Consider the following 19122-nt stretch of genomic DNA (forward strand, 5'->3'; position numbering starts at 1 on the left):
AAATCTGCATACTACATTCCACAAAGGCATTCAAAGGGGTTGTGCCCATCTGTGGATGGCTGCCAGTTTCCAGTTGATTTGATGCTATATTGTTATTCACATAAGAAGCATATATTGTTTTGCTGCATTGTTAATAGATACCTGCCACAATTACATACCAACAATATATAATTAAAACATAAATATTATCTTTATCTATAAATGTATATTGACAACTTATTGATAACAATTCTTATTTTCCATTGTACAACAAAGAAATAACAATGTATTCCTATATTACTTCAATGCAGGTCTTGTTTAGTTCTATACCTATATCTCTATCTATCTATATAAATATACGCAAGGGCAAAATTCGGTAAATCGCGCATCTTTACTAAATGGTATAGAAAGATATTGTTTTTTCCCACTTTCTGGTTGTTGATGCTAAAATCGTTGTACATTATAATAGTATAATAAATAACAGCATTATCATGTTTGTCATAGAAAACAATTTAAACAAATAAAAACAATGACAAATGTGTTTGGGCAGCACAAGTTGCAACTTGTTTCTGAAATAATTTGGTTGTGGAATTCCTAAACTCATTCAAAGATAGGCCGTTTTCAGCCATTGGGAATAATTAAAGATCGCACTTAAAAGTTTAAATTAAAAATTGAATAAAACAAAAGAATTTATTATTAAATTAATATATTATCATTTAATTAATATTATTCATAGTTTTTTGTATTAATTCTTATATTAAATATTGAAATAATTAATCATTTGTAAATAGTACAATTCACTAAATTCTAGTATTAACAAAGAAACTAATTTATAAAATCAACAAAATCTGAAACAACAAATTAATTCAGATTTTTTTTTATGATGAAATATAAAATGACAGGAATTAAGGAAATACATTTAATCATGAAAGACAAACATAATATTTTATTACAATTGTTGATTTGTGGGCAAGTGAAACTGGCAACATTGTATTCCTCTTGTAGATAATTATAATACAAGTACAAGTATTAAAGGATTACAGTTTGCGTGTTAATGACATTGTTTACCTGAGTAAAAAGAGCGATTAGAAAGACGCTGACGATATCATACGGCAGCGTAATGATAGCCACCAGCCTCACTTCATCTTATTATCATATGTCTTTACTGAATTACTGCTGCTCAACAGGATTATGTTTAATTTTTTCTACGGAATACTTCTCAAATGATGAAAAGATAATCGATATTAAATGATCGTAAAAGTAATTAATCTGGGAAAATGAAATATTTTGAAGTATCTTCCTTTTGCGTCTAAAATTAATGTCGTCAGTGAAGAAACTCAAGTTATGAATACATAAATATATTTTATTAAATGTATACTTCGAAAAATGTTTCGATCTGGTTTTTAAATTAACTATCTGTATATAATTCCACTAACATCTAGTCATTGCCAGATAAAGACTTGCTGTACGTATTAATGAATGGTTTAAAAACGTAAAGAATTATATACAGAATGTATACTATACTTGCTTGACGAATCCTTTGTTCATTAAATAATTAAAGTAAATAATTAAGTTGTGTTTGTGTCTGTAGAAATGGCAAAAATTCCACTGCCTCACCACGTGTGTGTGTGTGGTGAGATCCGCTGTACGTCCGTCCATTGTAGAAACAAAAAACAAACAAATTTGGTAGATTACATTAATTATGGGGGGGTGTTCACTATCTAAGAACGTTTAAAAGAACCATTAAATATGTGTCTCGCTCATGTATTCAAAATGTTTATTTAGTTATATCCCTAAATTTACAATCGAGTATTCTGTAATTTTTACTCACCCTATTCAAAGTACATGTATTCAACAAGATTTCAAACATTAGCTTTTTAAAATAGTTTAAATTAAACCAAAAAGAAAACAATTACAATATAGATATTTGATTATAACGGCTGATTGTACTGTAGGCCTAAATTCCGCCAAGTCTCAAGGAAAATCACTGCTGCTACAGTTTTAACTGATATTCTGTGGATGGCCTAGCTGACAATTAGGCTAGTTTTATCACAAAAGGTAGACATAAGGTAAGGCGCTTTATGGAAGTCGGATGGGTAAACTATTAAAAAATATTTTCATTTAATAATTTAAATATGCCATTGGTGACCAGGCTGTTGAGCACTCATTGCAATGTGGGGGTGTGTATTAGACCCGATGCGGTATGCATTATAATGATTTATTTACCAAAATGCAAGTCACACATTTATGCCATTGCAGGATCCGCCACAGGTCCTTGTAGTGTAAAATAATGCACCATCTTCAGATTGATACAACATTTTATCAACCTGTGTATTAATTAAAGTTGACAGTAATATAACGATTGATTGGTCAAGCCTTGTATGGCAGACATTATGTGAACTGTTACCTCAGTTAAACTTACTGACATGAATTTGAAGGATGACAATCAACAGTCAAATTACTTGCCACAGTTAAACTGATAGTTCATGGAGAATGCAGCAATTTCTCACAGTGTCACTGGTCTGATAACAATAGATTGAAAACCCACATATGGCATTCCCCTTTCTGCCAAACCAACATATGGCATTCCCCTTTCTGCCAAACACACATAAAGCACTTCCTTTTCTGCCAAACCCACATATGGCATTTCCCTTTCTGCCAAACCCACATATGGCATTCCCCTTTCTGTCAAATCCACATGGCATTAACCTTTCTGCCAAACCCACATACTGTATGGCATTCCCTTTTCTTTCTGTCAAACCCACATATGGCATTCTCCTTGATTTTTATGATGATATTATTATGTTAAAATAACAACAATAAATTATGGCAGAAAAGGTATAATTAATATCATGTTCAAACTATTGTGTATTGCAAACCCCTTCTTCTTTACAATAGATGTCAACGTATCGGCAATGGTTGTGTTTATGGAAGTGAAATAAATAAAAATCTATTATGTATATAAACAACTTTATTTTTAAGCAAGTTGTGCCTAGCATAGTAGTACCTGGATAAAACAATAGTCACTACTCTCCTAATGTTTCTCTGGCATATTAAGGAGGGAAAAACCAGCAAATGTCATTCAAAACATTCCAAAATTATAAATTGATGGAAAATGCAACATCAACTAGCTTGGCATTTCACATGTTGAATACTTTAGTTGTATTATTTACAGTATAGCTAATGCAAGGTAAGATGCCTTACTGAATTATGGTACAAATTTAGGATTAGACCGTTTAATCTGTTGCTACACAAATGCCAGTTTACAAATTTGTTATCCTCATTACACCAAGGCAGTTAAAATTGTTTTTCAATTTAGCTAAATAACAACTATTCGCTTTTAATCTTGACTATTTGTATGCAAACAGCCAGCTTATTGACACTACTGTATACTAGCGTACTTTAGACTTCAATAATCATCAATTCTATATTAACCAAATATTACTTTCAAGATAAGTTTACTATTATGATGTTGTTGTCTGTATAGTATGTATTTTTTCCAATTGAGGTTTACTATTTGTAACGCTCCAGGCTGAGACTTCAAGAAACATTTTTCTAAAACCTTTACTGTACTCAAATGGTTTGATATAGCGGCAAAGTTCTAATAAATATTATGCGTTTAAAAGCTTGACTTTAATAAAGACAACAAGGCCGCAAAAGCCGACTGCAACAACAGCAAGCTACAGCAGCAACGAAAACCATATAATATATTGAAGCCATAAGAAAAAAAAACGGTTTTGAAAATTCTACAAAATTGCACACCGTCTGTACATGATGAGCAAATAAGTACAGAATTAGAACACAATGTCTTTTTAAAACTGTCTTATAAAAAAAACATATGTTTTTTTACAAGCTTTATTTGCAATTTCCATTGATCTGATTGATAAATAAATCAGACCTATAAATCTGGCATCCCAAAAGCCAAGTTTGCCAAATGAATATTGTTTAACTTGTTGTGAATATTTGGGAATTAAAAAGTCATTTTTCTCCAATAATTTTTCAAAAATAACATAAAATGAAATATTATGTACCACATAATATCTTTTCAACTAATTTGTCATTACTGTGGAGAAAATGATGAGTCTTGTCTGAGTGAGAGTTAAATAGAGAATTCGCATATTGGTGTATTTAGCTAATTTGCATATTGGTGTATTTAGCTAATTTGCATATTGGTGTCAGACAAAGATTACATAGGCAGGTCAGATAAAGATGACACGGGCAGGTCAGATAAAGATGACACAGGCAGGTCAGATAAAGATGACACAGGCAGGTCAGATAAAGATGACAGGCAGGTCAGACAAAGATGACACAGGCAGGTCAGACAAAGATGACACAGGCAGGTCAGACAAAGATGACACAGGCAGGTCAGACAAAGATGACACAGGCAGGTCAGACAAAGATGACACAGGCAGGTCAGACAAAGATGACACAGGCAGGTCATACATTTTGACATTCCTTAACAATCACTTGTTTAAACATCTTGGATCATGTGTATTTATTTTTTAATTACAAAAAAGTACTTCTATACGCTAGTTTGTATCATGTCATCCTCATTCCATTAAATGAACACAAACTTGTAAGCTTCTTGCGTTAAGCCTACAAGCTTACATTATTTATAGCGAGTTTGAGAAATGAAATCCATTATAGGATAAACTATGTTGCCTATAGATAATATCAGTTTTTCTCCCCTATCCATTGACTTAACATTTATATTATGGAATAGTACTGAAGATCTGCTTTAGGCTACTACATCCAGGTTCACTCAAAGTTCAAATGTAAAAGATTTGCATGTAATTTGTAAATTCATATTAAATCTGTATCATTATTGAAACGACTAGTTGCCTTCTGTGCCTACATTTATTTTGGGTGTTCACCGACAATTTATGAATAAATTATAAAACAAAACTTATTTTAAGTGATTTTAATAGAAATGTTTCAGGTAGAATATTAAGGCAAGTACTCTGCTACATTACATAAAACATTAACCTTTGAATTTAAAAAATTAGCATAAATATTGAAAATTCTAAATATTACAGTTACGCCTAAAATTCGTGCACTATATTCATTTTTTTTTTGCTGTTCTGTTAAATTTATATAACACTAAACAGACAAATTGTGCCTCTGACTATAGACTGTGAATTTAATTTGATTCTTCTAGATTCATTTTTATAAAGGTAAGTACACACGCAAGTCCTTTTTACGGTTTTGATTACTCTAGATGTTTTTGGTTAATCTTTTTAGGAACTAACCAACTCAAACATGTCCTCCAAGTACAGAGTCTGTGGCCTAGAGGTCTAATCGAATCGCATTTTACAACATGACAAAGAAACTTTGTACAACCATCACACTCTGTTAATTTACTGTTTGTATACGATCCCATTGGGATCATTTTCATAAAAAAACATTACAATTTTTACTTTCACTATGTTTAGTCAACATGGCATTCCACATAATGTCAGAATCAAATTCAATTTTAAATGCAAACAAAACTCAATACAAAAATGTATGCCTCAGTGAGCGGTCTGAACTCATATCAATAACAAACCTCTCCCTTACCACCTACTACTACTATTACTAATCTGTTAATTTTTAGGATTGAATTCTCATAAATAGTATTTCAGGTATCTAACATACTCACTAATATTAAATTTACCGAATTTATGTACTGATACCCTTTTGTTTTATGAATAAAGTGGTTTAAACATTTCAATCTCGTATCAACTAAAGCCGAAGTATAGTCATGTCTCTAAGGACCAGTCTATGTCATCACCAGAAAGACTTTTTCATCAGTACTTCTAAGAATGAATGACTAGTGTCGGGAGCAGACCAAGACTAAACCCAGTACCGTTTTGATTTTATTATCATTCAGGAAATTATATATGACTTACATACTGTAGTTGAAAATATAATATGAACATTATTTAAGTACATTTTTCTTCAGTAGACTTACTATGGCTTTTTTTTTACTTGCCCTGATTATTAACTTTTAATTTTGAATAATTCGTCATATTGTTAATCCAAGATCGATAGTGAATATGATTGTATCAAGAATAAAAAACAATTTTTTTTTCATTAGCGAGTATGTAACTGTAGTAAGCAGTGAGTCTTGTGCACTTTCTTCAATTGGCTTAAGACACAATCCTACTGAAGCCTACTATATATGCGTAACACGTACCATTTCTCCACTTAATTTTAATCAACGTTGATTCCCGAGTTTTTCCTTAAAGTATTTAAGTCAAAAATCATTTTATAATATTGAGTTTTTCATGTTGTGAGGACACTTTTAACCCTTATGACCTAACTACTTACCCCAAGCAGTCTTAACTATAAAAGGTTTTGTTATCCGCACTTTGCATGTCAAGGGTCAACTTTGTAGTAGTAGTAAAAACAGCATGCTTGTGCACATACTAAAAAATGTCTAAAATCAATTTCTAACCATGTTTAAAAATTCACACATTTTTTCGCACAGCGCAATTGCAGTACAGCAAAAAGTTACTGTAACGTTCCACCACATTCCAGATTCGTGGCTACAAGGTAAATGATATTATGAGAGATGTATTGTTTTTGAGAGGCATTGTTTTGACATCATGGCTTATCGCTAATTAAGTATATCCGGCGTTACTTCTTATTTGTCAATCATTGTTCCCTTTGATATTACACAATACAAACCTTACTTGCGTATAACACAGATGAGGGCTTAGGCCTAGACGGTACTCGCATCAATACATTGATTTGTTTCCTAAATCATGTTGTAAAATCATGTTTGATTATTCGTGAAAAACGGTAGTATCAGACTGTAAAAAATATGTCTATATGCATTAATATTATGAACAGAGTATTATAGAGATGACATATTTAGAATATTCTAAGCATTCTAGTTCTGAGAATGAATTGCTATCCAACCAATGAAATCATAAGCATTGCTGCTCCTGTTTTCACAAACAACCAGATTAAGTTTCACAGTGTCATGTCATATGTGTTATGAAGTGATTCACCTAGCTATGCTTGGCATCTATCTGTACAGTGTATTACATCACGGCTCAGAATGGGGAGAGGGAGAGCCTAGCTATGCTTGGTATCTCTACAGTGTATTACATCACGGCTCAGAATGGGAAGAGGGAGAGTATTTCATGAGTTAAAAAATAACTGCTCTATTTTTAATAAGATTTTAAAAAGACACCTAGCTATGCTTGGCATCTATCTCTACAGTGTATTACATCACGCCTCAGAATTGACTGCTGTATTTTTAATAAGGCGGAACGAGACATTGAAAATAGAGTCAATTTTTCATCCAATATTCCTTCATTCAAAATGGACTTTGTTTTTACCTAGTATTAGATCGACATATGGAAAGTTGATATTTTGAAATGGACATGTTACAAGTACAAGTGCACATAATATGTACTGTAATTGATAACATACTGAATGATGTTTTACAATTTATAGTACTCAATCAAATTCTTTTTTTCGTTTTATGGTGTGACGTCCAAATTTGATCTTACTTTGAAGTTCTACTGTAATGGCAGCATTTGGTACAATGGCTTGCAGTTTGTCAATATCCCAATCATACCATAAATGAGGCCCTGAGAGAATTAATTTAGTTTTACTCCTTTTGCAAAGTCAGATTGCATGAAACATTAACATTATTTCTTTGCAATTAAAGAAGTTCAAGATTTATTATCAACAAAGAAATAAAAAATGTCTTTTTTTAAATATACTGTGGAAATAAATCACACACTTGTTTTCAAAAACAAAGTCTTAAAACTACTGAGCTGTTTTATTGCTAGATGTTTTGTGGGAATATAATTTTGTATTCTGAATACCTACATGTAGAGTATGTATGCTGTGCAATGATGTCATGTTGATAATAAATAATATATTGAAGTTGCATTTGATTTTGTATTAAAGGTTTCACCAAACGAACGGGCATGGAAAAAAGAAGGGAAATCAACAATGAAAATGAAGTTTTTTGCTTTTTAAATCCTGTATTACTTTTTTGTTAATGTTATTTTTTATATTTTGTACATAATTTAGTAAAGTTTCCTTGTAAATAGGCCTAAATTGTTAAATCATTTTTTTCTTCTATTATTTTATTTACCATGGACGTACGGCACCTTCATTCAAGAAGTGTGCCACTGTTTCAAAAGTGGAGCTTCCAATTAAATTATTATTATTATGGTAGATGTAGCAAGAAAGAGCTGACATGGTTATGATTTAGAATTAAATCAAAATTAATATTTTGAAGTCCAGTATTTGTTAATGAAGCCCACTTCGGACATTTTATACATTTTTATGCAAATATGGCACTTGTGTAGTTGTACTGTATACTGTATTAAAGCCCACCAATAAATTCTTTGCAACATTTTGAACAACTCTTTCAGAAATTTGCAAGTTGTTTTTTATTGGATTTTGAAAGTAATAAAAAATGACAATACTATTGGTCCATAAGCATCTAAATATTTCTTTGCAACATTTTTCAAGAAAATGTTTATAAATATTTCTTATTGTACAATATTACTGAACTATAAATAAATTGTGAACTAGGCTTTAGTTGACATTTCTTCACAGCAACAAACAGTATCAGTGAATCCGTGAAAACTGACAATGATATACTGGTATGTGAACAGTACTGCAAACAACAACACCCGTGAACTCACTGATGCAAAATCAATATTGGTCGCAAAAACAAGCTCATTTAAATAGTTTGCTCAATATACTGTATTATAATACAAATTACTCTTTGAAGACAAAGAACAAAATGAGGTTGACGACCAAACATATTATTTATAATACTCTTGTTGCTATAGCTACTTTGCTTATTTTATTGCTTTTACTTGAAATGTTCAATTGACTTTTTGAAATTTCTCAAGTAAATTATTGCTAAGAAAAGATTGAATAATTCTATTTTTTTACAAAATAAAATGATTAAGCTATTTACTAATACAAAATGCTAGGGTTTTCAGTGGATGATTATTTTACATTTAATTAGTTTTATGTTGGTAATGTTGTTTAAACAAAGTAAACAGTTTCACAAGACGAAAGACTGAAAAAAAATAATAGATGAATTATTATTGTTATTAAAAATGTAGTCATAAAGGTTACTTAATTATGTACGTGTACTGTAGATGGATATTCTACAATCTGCTATCTTTCATGTTAAATGCCCAAATATTACTATAGTATTAAACTAGATAAACATCTAGAGACAGCACTTCCAGGGAATAATTTTGCATTGAGCAGTTCCAGGTAATTGGGAAAAGGGCGGCTTGGTACACCCCCAGGCTAAATCTGCCTATGTTAATAAACACCTGAACATTAAAAATGTTTCACCTCAATGTTTCGGTAAACAAAACAAGAATTCCTTGTCTACACCTGGCACTATTCTTACTTAGGCCCCATATTAGTTTGAGCTATGAATATGGTGATAAAATAATAATTTTTTTATGGGGCCTTATAAAAAATTGCTACTGTATGCAAAAATATGACTGCAAATCAAAATTTGTGTACAAAATTATTCCGATTTCCATGAATATAGGTTCCTTTGAGGACAAATAAATATGTCACACCTCCTACTATGAACTGACCCAGAACTACACCATGGTCAATGGCACACAAAACAAACATCATCCCAGTGACAAAGGGGAGCTGACAAAGAAAACATGTCTTTCTACAGTATTTCAATGTAATGATAAATGTTACTGTTGTCAAATTTATATACTGTAGTGCTTTTAACAATCAACAGATTGTCCCAAAGTGCTTAAAATTACAATAAAGATGGGAGAAAAACAGATTGAAATCCCGTAAATTACACCAACAATTTAGTTTCAAAAGAATCCGATCCAGGTCAGTACAATGCAGATGACAAAACAAGGAAATATCATACAAGGACTGTGTCTGATGTAAACAATACAGTAACTGTTCAAATAATGTGCGAATAAATAATCTGTGAAGAACTGTACCAATACTAGTAATAGTATAGGTGTAAAAGTTAAATCGGTTTATAATGCGCACCCATAACAGAGACTGAAATATCAGTATTTATTTAAGTTTCTAAACATTTTACAATAAAGACAATGGTATTTAATTATTAAAACAATGATATTTCAGACTTATTCATTAGAATCAAGATGATTTTGTTGATTATTTTAATTAATCATAATCAGTGGTCTTCTACTGTGAAGGGAAATCCCCATATTTCTTCAGTTACTGTATGAATAATGCACTGTATTTTCTTTTGTTTTCCAAGTATTAATTACCATTTAATTACTGTTGTTGGCGTCATTTTGGCCAATATGGTGAGACACCACATGGGATAAGCATGATATTACACCAACATTCTTATATTGGAGTTTATCTACTGTAGGGTGCATGACCATGTTTCATGGTATTATTACCAAATTAATTGATAATTATGGTTAATATACCCTTTTCTCATTATTTTAGGTGTCATTTTGCCTAAATGGTAGTCGCCATATTATTTATTAAAGTAATATACTTGATGATAGGTTATAAAGGGTATGTGACCATATTTAATCGTTTGTTTTTAGTTTAAAGCCATATTTTTTTATTGAATTAAAAAAGGTCACAAACTGCATTTTATGTACATTTAAATATAGAGGCTTATTACATTATTTTAGGACAAGGAATGACCTGGTTTAATGTTTTTAAAGTTATATGCGTTATATTTACAAAACGTCCAAAATTGTAGGGAAAGCTCCTAAACTGTGGAACAATCTTCCTAATCCTATTAAAAATGCATCCTCTATCAATCATTGTTTTCAAAACACTCTTACAATTAAAAACCCATCTTTTTTTCTTTGTAATTTCTTTCTGGTTTTTTTTCTCAGCGCTTTGGGACAATCTTTTGATTGTATAAGCGCAAATCGAACAACATTAACATTATTTATTTAATTTATATATATTATTAGACTGTGTAATGTTGAATCATACAGTAAAAGATAAGGATTTGACCTTGTTTTATTCTCAGTTCATAATTTATGAACTTGGCTTTGATAAACACAACTGCATGCCTTGTTGGCTTTTTCTAGAATCAGAATCAAAGAATACCAAGAACAGAGTGATTACTGTTTGGCTTTCAGGGTTCTCTTGTTCTTGGAAAACACTTAAATCACATACATAACAAAACAAACTAATGTTTGAATGTCAAATTTATTTATTATCTTATAATAAATGTCCAAAAAAACCTGTAAATCTTGACATCTGTGAATTGTAAACTTTTTTAAAAAAAAAAATGTACTTTCAATCTTGGAACATCATGCACTACTAATTTAAGTTAGATTGTTTAGATTAATATTTTTTAAAAATATTTGTTATGATATGAATAAGGTATATAATTTAATAATAATAAATAATAATAATAATAATAATAGTCTGTTCTTATATAGCGCATATAAAGCAGGCTCTCAATGCGCTTTACATCAAAATAAATGATACTGTATGTATAATTTGATGTATTTTAATTTGGTTTCAATATGTTTAAAAACCAATATTGCATTATTAATTCCTGAACGTATGTTATTTTGACTTACCTTCATGCATTTGATGTTTAATTGTTGAGGATGTAATGTACAAAAAAAACACATTTCTACTGTACAAAAATGCATTTGGATAATAAATGCTTTGGACGCAGCATATTCCTTCATAAGGTATCGCAAATAGCTTGCACATGGCGGGAAAGGTTTATGAGCAAACTTCACAACGTGTAAATATACGTGATTTGTTTGTTTGTACGTACGCGTCATGACATTTGCCCCCAAATCCTTCCCATCATGCATTGTGCAATGACATTTCTCACGAAATCAAGTTATTTGCGATAAATCTTTTTCATTCATAAGTTTGGAATTAAAAGATTCCTACCTTTCTGACAACTTTCATCATTCCAGCATAGTTGCTTGGTCTGTCCATTTGCCAACGTCCTTGAACATGTTCCATCTGGATCTGGACAGTTATTAAAACATAATCCTTGGTCTTTGTTGAAGCCAAAAAAGCTGTTCTCCTTGTGTTCCTCACTGATCAGACTCCACTCAATCGTGTTAATGTAACAAAGTACTGGGTTCTTTTCTATACGTACGGCACCACGTTTTATATTCACTAAACTCTGTAGTCCAACCTCTTCCAAATCAAACATATCAAAAATAATTAACGAGTAGTGATACAGTAGGTTTTGTCCATTGATAACTGCCAGGTTAGGAAACAGTTTAGAAAGTGTTTTTAATTTTGTCACTCGATACAATAACAGGTAATCGGTAATTTCGACGAGATTTGGAAGTGTGTAGATGTCGACGTCTTCCTCTCTATTATCTTCCATGAGTACAATCTGCACATAGCCTTCAACTACAGTACAATTGATGTACCGAGCCAAAAACGATATATCATTCCTCACATTTATGGACGTACATGCTGAAATAAAACAGGTAGTACTAATTTAATTTGTATAGCATATTCAGGTATATTTATTCATATAAAAACACAAACAGAAGGCAGCCAAAGGTGGAACAATTCTGCACACATTCACAATGTAAATGACAAGCAATAAAAAAGAGGATAGCACAAGTATTAGACAAAAATATGTAAAATCGTAAAAAGTTTAAAATGTTTACAAAAATCAAGTAAATCAGTATACTGTAGATTAGTAAACTGTGCTCTTTCAGAAAATATATAAACATACAGTAATACTTGACATACTGTACAGTACTGTTGTATTGAAAGCAGAGGCGTCATTCTGAGCTCTGTATCCACTGTAACAGTATCTATAGCAAGTGTCTCAAATTGGCTTGCTAAAGTGTTCTCTCATTGAAAAGTCAGCACTTTGAGACGATACTATTATAAAGCGCATTACAATACATTTTTATATTTCTTTATATTTATTTCATGAAAACTGCATAATTACAAAAGTACAGCAACAAATGGTTAAATACAGCTGTAATAAGTCATTAACCACAACAGTCTGTTTGATTTTGTGGAAGGAACAATACCAGACAATGAAGATTAGTGGTATAACAAACCAAGAAAGAATAACCCACTGACAACAGTCTAGTGTACTTTTCTTTTTAAATGTCTAGGAGAGAGGGGTTGTCCCCCTTTCCAGGCCCTTCCCCACTCAGTGCTTAATGTCTAGGAGAGAGGGGTTGTCCCCCTTTCCAGGCCCTTCCCCAACCAGTGCTTAATGTCTAGGAGAGAGGGGTTGTTCCCCTTTCCAGGCCCTTCCCTACTCAGTGCTTCACACTACTTTACCAACTACACATGCTAAAATGTCTGTCCGGAACATAACAGTTTTTATATGATCCTGTAAAGCAGTACAAAATCCCAAAAATGAATTATCTTATTAACATACAGAAAAAAAATGTATGTAGGCCCTCTTATTATTTTTGCTGAATAAATAAAATTTGTGTATCTATCTGTAACACAAATGTTACACACAAACTATATCTATCACTATCACTGCACGGTTTTAAAAAATCTGGAAGATGCATTATTATTTTGAACTTCTTTAGTACACATATTAATTAAAAATTAAAGAAAAAAAGATGTTTCTTCAATTTAATGTGCACATTAATATTTACTGAGTGCTAATTAAGGCCACGTACTTTTAATTTAAAACATTCTACCCTTCTTATCAATATTCATCTAGGCTAATCCTTAAAACAGATGTTTGTTAATCCAGAATATCTTGAAATCCCTTTATGTTGACATGTTGCTGCTGCTCTAACAGTGGGAGATGTGTTGTGTTGAATACACTCAAGGTATATTGATTGCTTTATCCAAATCAATATCCAAACTGCAGTGTTTTGTCTTCTTGGCTTTTTATACACTTTTTAAAACTAAGGGTACTGTACTGTATGTTCAGACTCATGGCGTTAAGGTAGCATTATGAATAAAGCGACATGGTTCTAAACTAGGTCGCAGATTATTGTTAGACATCTGTTATGTGTGGCGTTAATAACTCTAGCAGGATATTTTTGTTTTATCCAGTTGCAACCTATTGTTATTGTATAAATCTTTGTTTCTTTATTTACATCTTTCTGTACAGATTTTGTGGACTGATTATCTCAACAAGTTCATACAATCACATATAACCATTTATTATTGTATGTTGACCAACAACAAACCCTTTGTTTCAGGTTTGTCAATTTCAACTGAAGGTATTACTAAAGAATAAAATAGTATGGGAGAATATTAAATAAAAACAGTTACTTTATTATCAATTAATGTAAGGATTGAATGGTCTACTTTTAAGTGACAATATTTTGGATACTTTATTTCTACAACAAGCTATATCACTGATCACTATCACTATGATTTATGAGTCAGCAGCTGCTGTTGTTCAAAATACTAACACTACAAATTCAGTCCAAGTCTTCTCATTAGAATATTTAAATGTATTGCCATTATTGATGATAAGTTGTACAACTACTACAGTACAGTAGGCTCACGTACCAAGTCGCCAACGCCGATTGAGGGATTAATTTGAGAAAAAAAATGTTTTCTTCACCAAATTAGTGAAACTATTTTGTCTTCACTGGATTGCAAAAAAGACCTAAAAAAATCAACCGGATTCAACAAATTTATTAGCCGATTTGAAATTTGTTTTTTTTGGTCTGGTTGGATAATAATTTAACGGTGAATATGGCAAGGTAAATGACAATAATCAATTGAATGTTTCCTGTATTGTTTTAAACACTTCCTGTCAAAGTTATTCAAAGATTTTAAGACGTAATGTGTTGATATGTTTGTGTCGATGAAGATCGAAAACATCCCACACGCGAGTGAATAAAGGAGCAAATAAAACACATACATATGAATAGATACCTAAAGTTAACCATACAAATATAATATTGTAAAACATTAAATTGTGCTTCAATAAATTGGTTATAATAAATACATATTAATTGTTATAAAATAATTGACTACATTTTGAAATTTCACACCTGATTCCTCGAAAACGCTTCCTACAGTATCTTGATCCGATTGATTACCTTCCAGATTCATAATAATCTAAGGAAAATTCTGTCTAGAAAAGTTGGATGGCAATTTTTCCCCCATCGAGTGTTAATCCCCACCATTGAGTGGCGATTCCCCCTTTTGCCACCAGACTACATAACCATAGAGAGGCAGCATTGTCTGGTATTACTGCCCACATTGCTATCCTACTATATTAGGCCTATAATATCCTTCACATCATTTACCAAAACTGATTAACAAACCTTGAAAGGAACCACATGACACACCTCACAAACATTACCCACTATCCAAGAGAACCACAGCACTCATTTATTTATATAACTTCCAACATGCCCATAAATTATTCAAAACTTTGGAATAATTCAGTCATCGTTTCTCATGACCACCAACCAAAATGACAAATTGGTGTACTGATAAACTTGGAGCATCTTCTGTATTTCATTAGTTAAATAGCAAACTTGGTATTAAAAGGTGGGGTAAAATACATTCCAATATTACTAGTGTGTTATTGTTATGCAACAGAAATAAGACCTTGTTTTTTCACACATTTTATTTGTTAGGCTACACATCAACTGCAGGCTGTATTTTCTTCATAAAAGTAAATACTCCTCTTTATTTTGTAATTTTTAACTTAAACTCCACAGTTGGAAAATGTTTATTAATTCTGACAACAGTAAATTTGCAATCACTCCTGTAAAGTACTGTACACTCTGTACTTGTTTACAATTGGATATAGATCACTTCAGTGAGGTGAGTTCAATACATGACCCCAGATCCCCCACTGCACACAAAGGTCAAATAATATTTTCGTATAGCTGCAATGTTTTGAAAACAAGCAGAGCATTCTTGCTTATTTTTGGCTCCTAAATATTTAGTTCAAGAACATGCAAATCAACATACAGAATAAATTGGGAATATTAATTGGAAGTCAATCACAAAATCTGCTAATTTTAAAAATTACTATCAAACAAACAGTAAAAATTATTTTACAGTATGTCTACAAATAGATCAAACCTATAGTATAAAAAAGACGGTGTGTTAAAGAATAGGCACACTGTCCACATCGTTTTATTGCGGTGCCTATGCTTATACACTGAAACAATTTTTCACATTTTAAACTATACATTGATGTAAGCTCAATTGTAACCGTTATAATTGTTTTTGTATTCAAATTAGTAAGATTGTATAACTTTGTATTGTATAGGTCTTAAGATATATAAATCCAAAGGCAAATTACTGAACAAATGACAATGCTGTGGGTATCAGTGGCTGGATCTCAATGGAGTTATACCAAAAAACAAGCGAAAAGCTAAATCAAAATGATAAAGTAAAACATCCAGAACAGTTAGCAGAGCTTTCGTGCAACACTAGCCCTTCATCAGTGCAGTCTTAAGATATATTTTCTATTCCATTCTGCAAGTTTCCCGCTGTTGAATGAGATTATGAAATAAACAAATAAATAAAAGCTAATCTTTTAAGAATAATGTACAGTTAAAAGGTTTGTCCACAAGACCATCCGTTATCGTTAAGGAATTTCAATTCTTAAGTAACTTGTCCTCCGAAAATATGCTTGCCGCACTATGTTATTTCTGTTGGTTATGTCACGAACGTTACGAATTGTTCATCATAATAGAATTTCATAAAATCGAACACAATTCACGCTGCGCAACTGACAGCATTAAGAAAAGTCAGGTGCACAACTGTGTATGTACAGTTATACAAAATGTTAACAAGTTAGGGAAACATAACAAACAAAATTGACAGAAAGAAATATGCAATAATATGGTTGGAGAAAAAAAGACAATACAATCACAAGGGTTATTCGCAAGTGTGGATAACCAATAATACACAAAAAAAAAAGATCTGAAGATGAGACCAGACAATTACATTACATGTACAATAATTACAAGATAACTTTTTAAATACATAGGGTTGGCATTAGGCCTAGAAGTAGTATTTTTCCTTACCAACTTCATCTCTCGTTCTATTAATTTCTGAAGGTGCTCTTCCTCGTTGTGCTTGACATTCCAAACTTATCATCATTGTTGTCATCAAAAATATAAATAACATTAGCCATGATGGTCTATTTTTCAAGATTATATAAATCATGATGACTTCTATCCTAGATGAACATCCAATATAAATCAGACAGGTAAATATGGGTCAGTCAGAAGTTCAAAGTAAGTCTGCTAGCACAGGCTAGGGCTAGCTAGGCGTAGCCTAGTAGGCTAAACTCCATTTTGTCAACATGTGGGATGAGATGAGAGTGAGCAGATATAAAAAACAAACGCAGAATAAATCCACCACCCCCCAACACAACAACGCTCACTTGTCGATGTATAGCTGTAAGTTGTGTTGTAGGTTACGTAACAGTAACCTGGCTATACAATACGTAATCCTACAAAATACACTTATTTCGTTATAGCAAGTAAATATGAAATGGCCGGCCCAAGCGTACTGTATTCTCTCCACCACACACTAGGCCTAGCCTGCACACAGTCACAGAGCACAGTTGTTCAGCGTGTGCTTCTTCCGGTTTACCCTGCTCTTCCCGTCACATCACCACCACACAGAGAAAAGAGCATTATTTTAGACGACAGGATGACAGATGGTTTGTTTAAAAAAACCGTTCGTAAACCTCAAATTCCGATGATTCAGCACTCTATGATATTCCCACATAAATATCCAACGCAATATTACTATTTTTGTGAACTACTATGCTTTTTGAATGTAACCAATTTCATCTGTACAGCAGATTTCACGAATATTGCTGCTGTCTCTAGCCTCTAGTAAGTTGTTGATGCTGCTGCACGTCACATACCACACAGACGATCAAAACAACCTGTATCAATCGATAGCTTCGGACACTTCCAATATGTATAATAGGGTTATGCCTTGGTTATGCTTAACGTTAAATACAATCAAACAATCTTAAAATTGTCTAAATCTAAAACTATTTGTTAACTTTATAGTTCTGTTGTCATATAATATAAATTATAATGTTTAAAAAAAATAAATGTACAGTTTTGAATAAATACACTCCCGCGGTTCGTTCTGAATAACCTTAAATTAAATAGATTGTCCCATTTCTCAAAATTGTCAACATCCGAACGTTGCAAAAAATAATATGATCGACGACTATATTAATTTTTGTTTTCCTGTCGGACGTCGTAGGCTATTCGAATTATTGTTCTAAATTTCAGCTCATCGATGATTTTAAAATATGATATACAGTATAATAAAATGGAAACTCTCAGATTCCTCATAATCATATCGTACAGACTACATCATTAACATAAGCAGGAGGAGGGGGAGGAGCTAAATAAAATTGCATGAAGGCCTATTGAAATACTATGTAAAACTAGAGAGAACAGCAGAGAACAAAAACTCAGAATTCATGTAAAAAGTTTGCCTATCAGATGTTATGACATCATCATATGGCCAGTTGAATTATATTTTGCGTCACATTTAAAAGAGCGTGCATCTATATGCAACTTTATCTCCAATCGGTATTTCGTGTTCCCACCCGTAATTTAAGAAAAAACAATATCCTTTGTGTTCCCTTTTGTAGAGTCAATGTTCTTAAAAATGGTTACATCTTATAACAGTTTAGTCCAGGCCCATCCCCATATCGACATTTTTAATTCCAATCTTTATCTGTTTCGTTGTAATTTAAGTGTTTCTGAGTTGTTGTAATTGTCTTGGTATCTGTTAAACCAAGCTGGAAGTGGCGGATTTGTTTCTGCTGTTGTTTCTGGTTTTAAAAAACAAAAAAAAAAAATATTCAAATCTCTTCAACATGTTAATATGTTTTGCTTCCGAAATCTTTTTGTTTGTTTTTATGACGTCATGTTAAAAATTAGAATAAAAGTTGTGTCCCGTAATGTCACCTACATTGTAGTTTGTATACAGTATATACTGTATATTATATTAGCTGGCGTAGACTAGACCTTACATAAAAGTCCCAAATTCAAGTCTCAAAAAAGTTGTTGCTACTATTGGATTTTACACGATCAATAAATAGTATAAAAATAAGTGAAAGATGAAAATATAAAAAGTATTATCTTGTCACATGTGCTTGCTCACTCACCGTGTAACAAAAATGAATTTGTCTGCTTTATGTAACTGTAAATTACAGACAACATTATATAAACTGCTTCA

General features: G+C 31.8%; 1 protein-coding gene across 3 annotated transcripts in view; it reads right to left on the minus strand.

The window, feature by feature from the left end:
• Positions 1 to 17752, minus strand: part of LOC144854759 (insulin-like peptide receptor) — a 45651-nt gene extending 27899 nt beyond the window's left edge. For all 3 annotated transcript variants that reach the window (XM_078712724.1, XM_078712723.1, XM_078712722.1), the window contains exons 1-2: positions 16929 to 17752; positions 11857 to 12399 (exon numbers count right to left, since the gene is read on the minus strand). In XM_078712724.1, the coding sequence (XP_078568850.1) occupies positions 11857 to 12399; positions 16929 to 17070 (685 nt within the window). In that variant the 5' untranslated portion in view covers positions 17071 to 17752. The remainder of the gene's footprint in view (positions 1 to 11856; positions 12400 to 16928) is intronic.
• Positions 17753 to 19122: the final 1370 nt, after the last annotated feature.

Source organism: Antedon bifida, chromosome 10 (genome assembly GCF_963402885.1).
Source record: "Antedon bifida chromosome 10, ecAntBifi1.1, whole genome shotgun sequence".
Classification (NCBI taxonomy): domain Eukaryota; kingdom Metazoa; phylum Echinodermata; class Crinoidea; order Comatulida; family Antedonidae; genus Antedon; species Antedon bifida.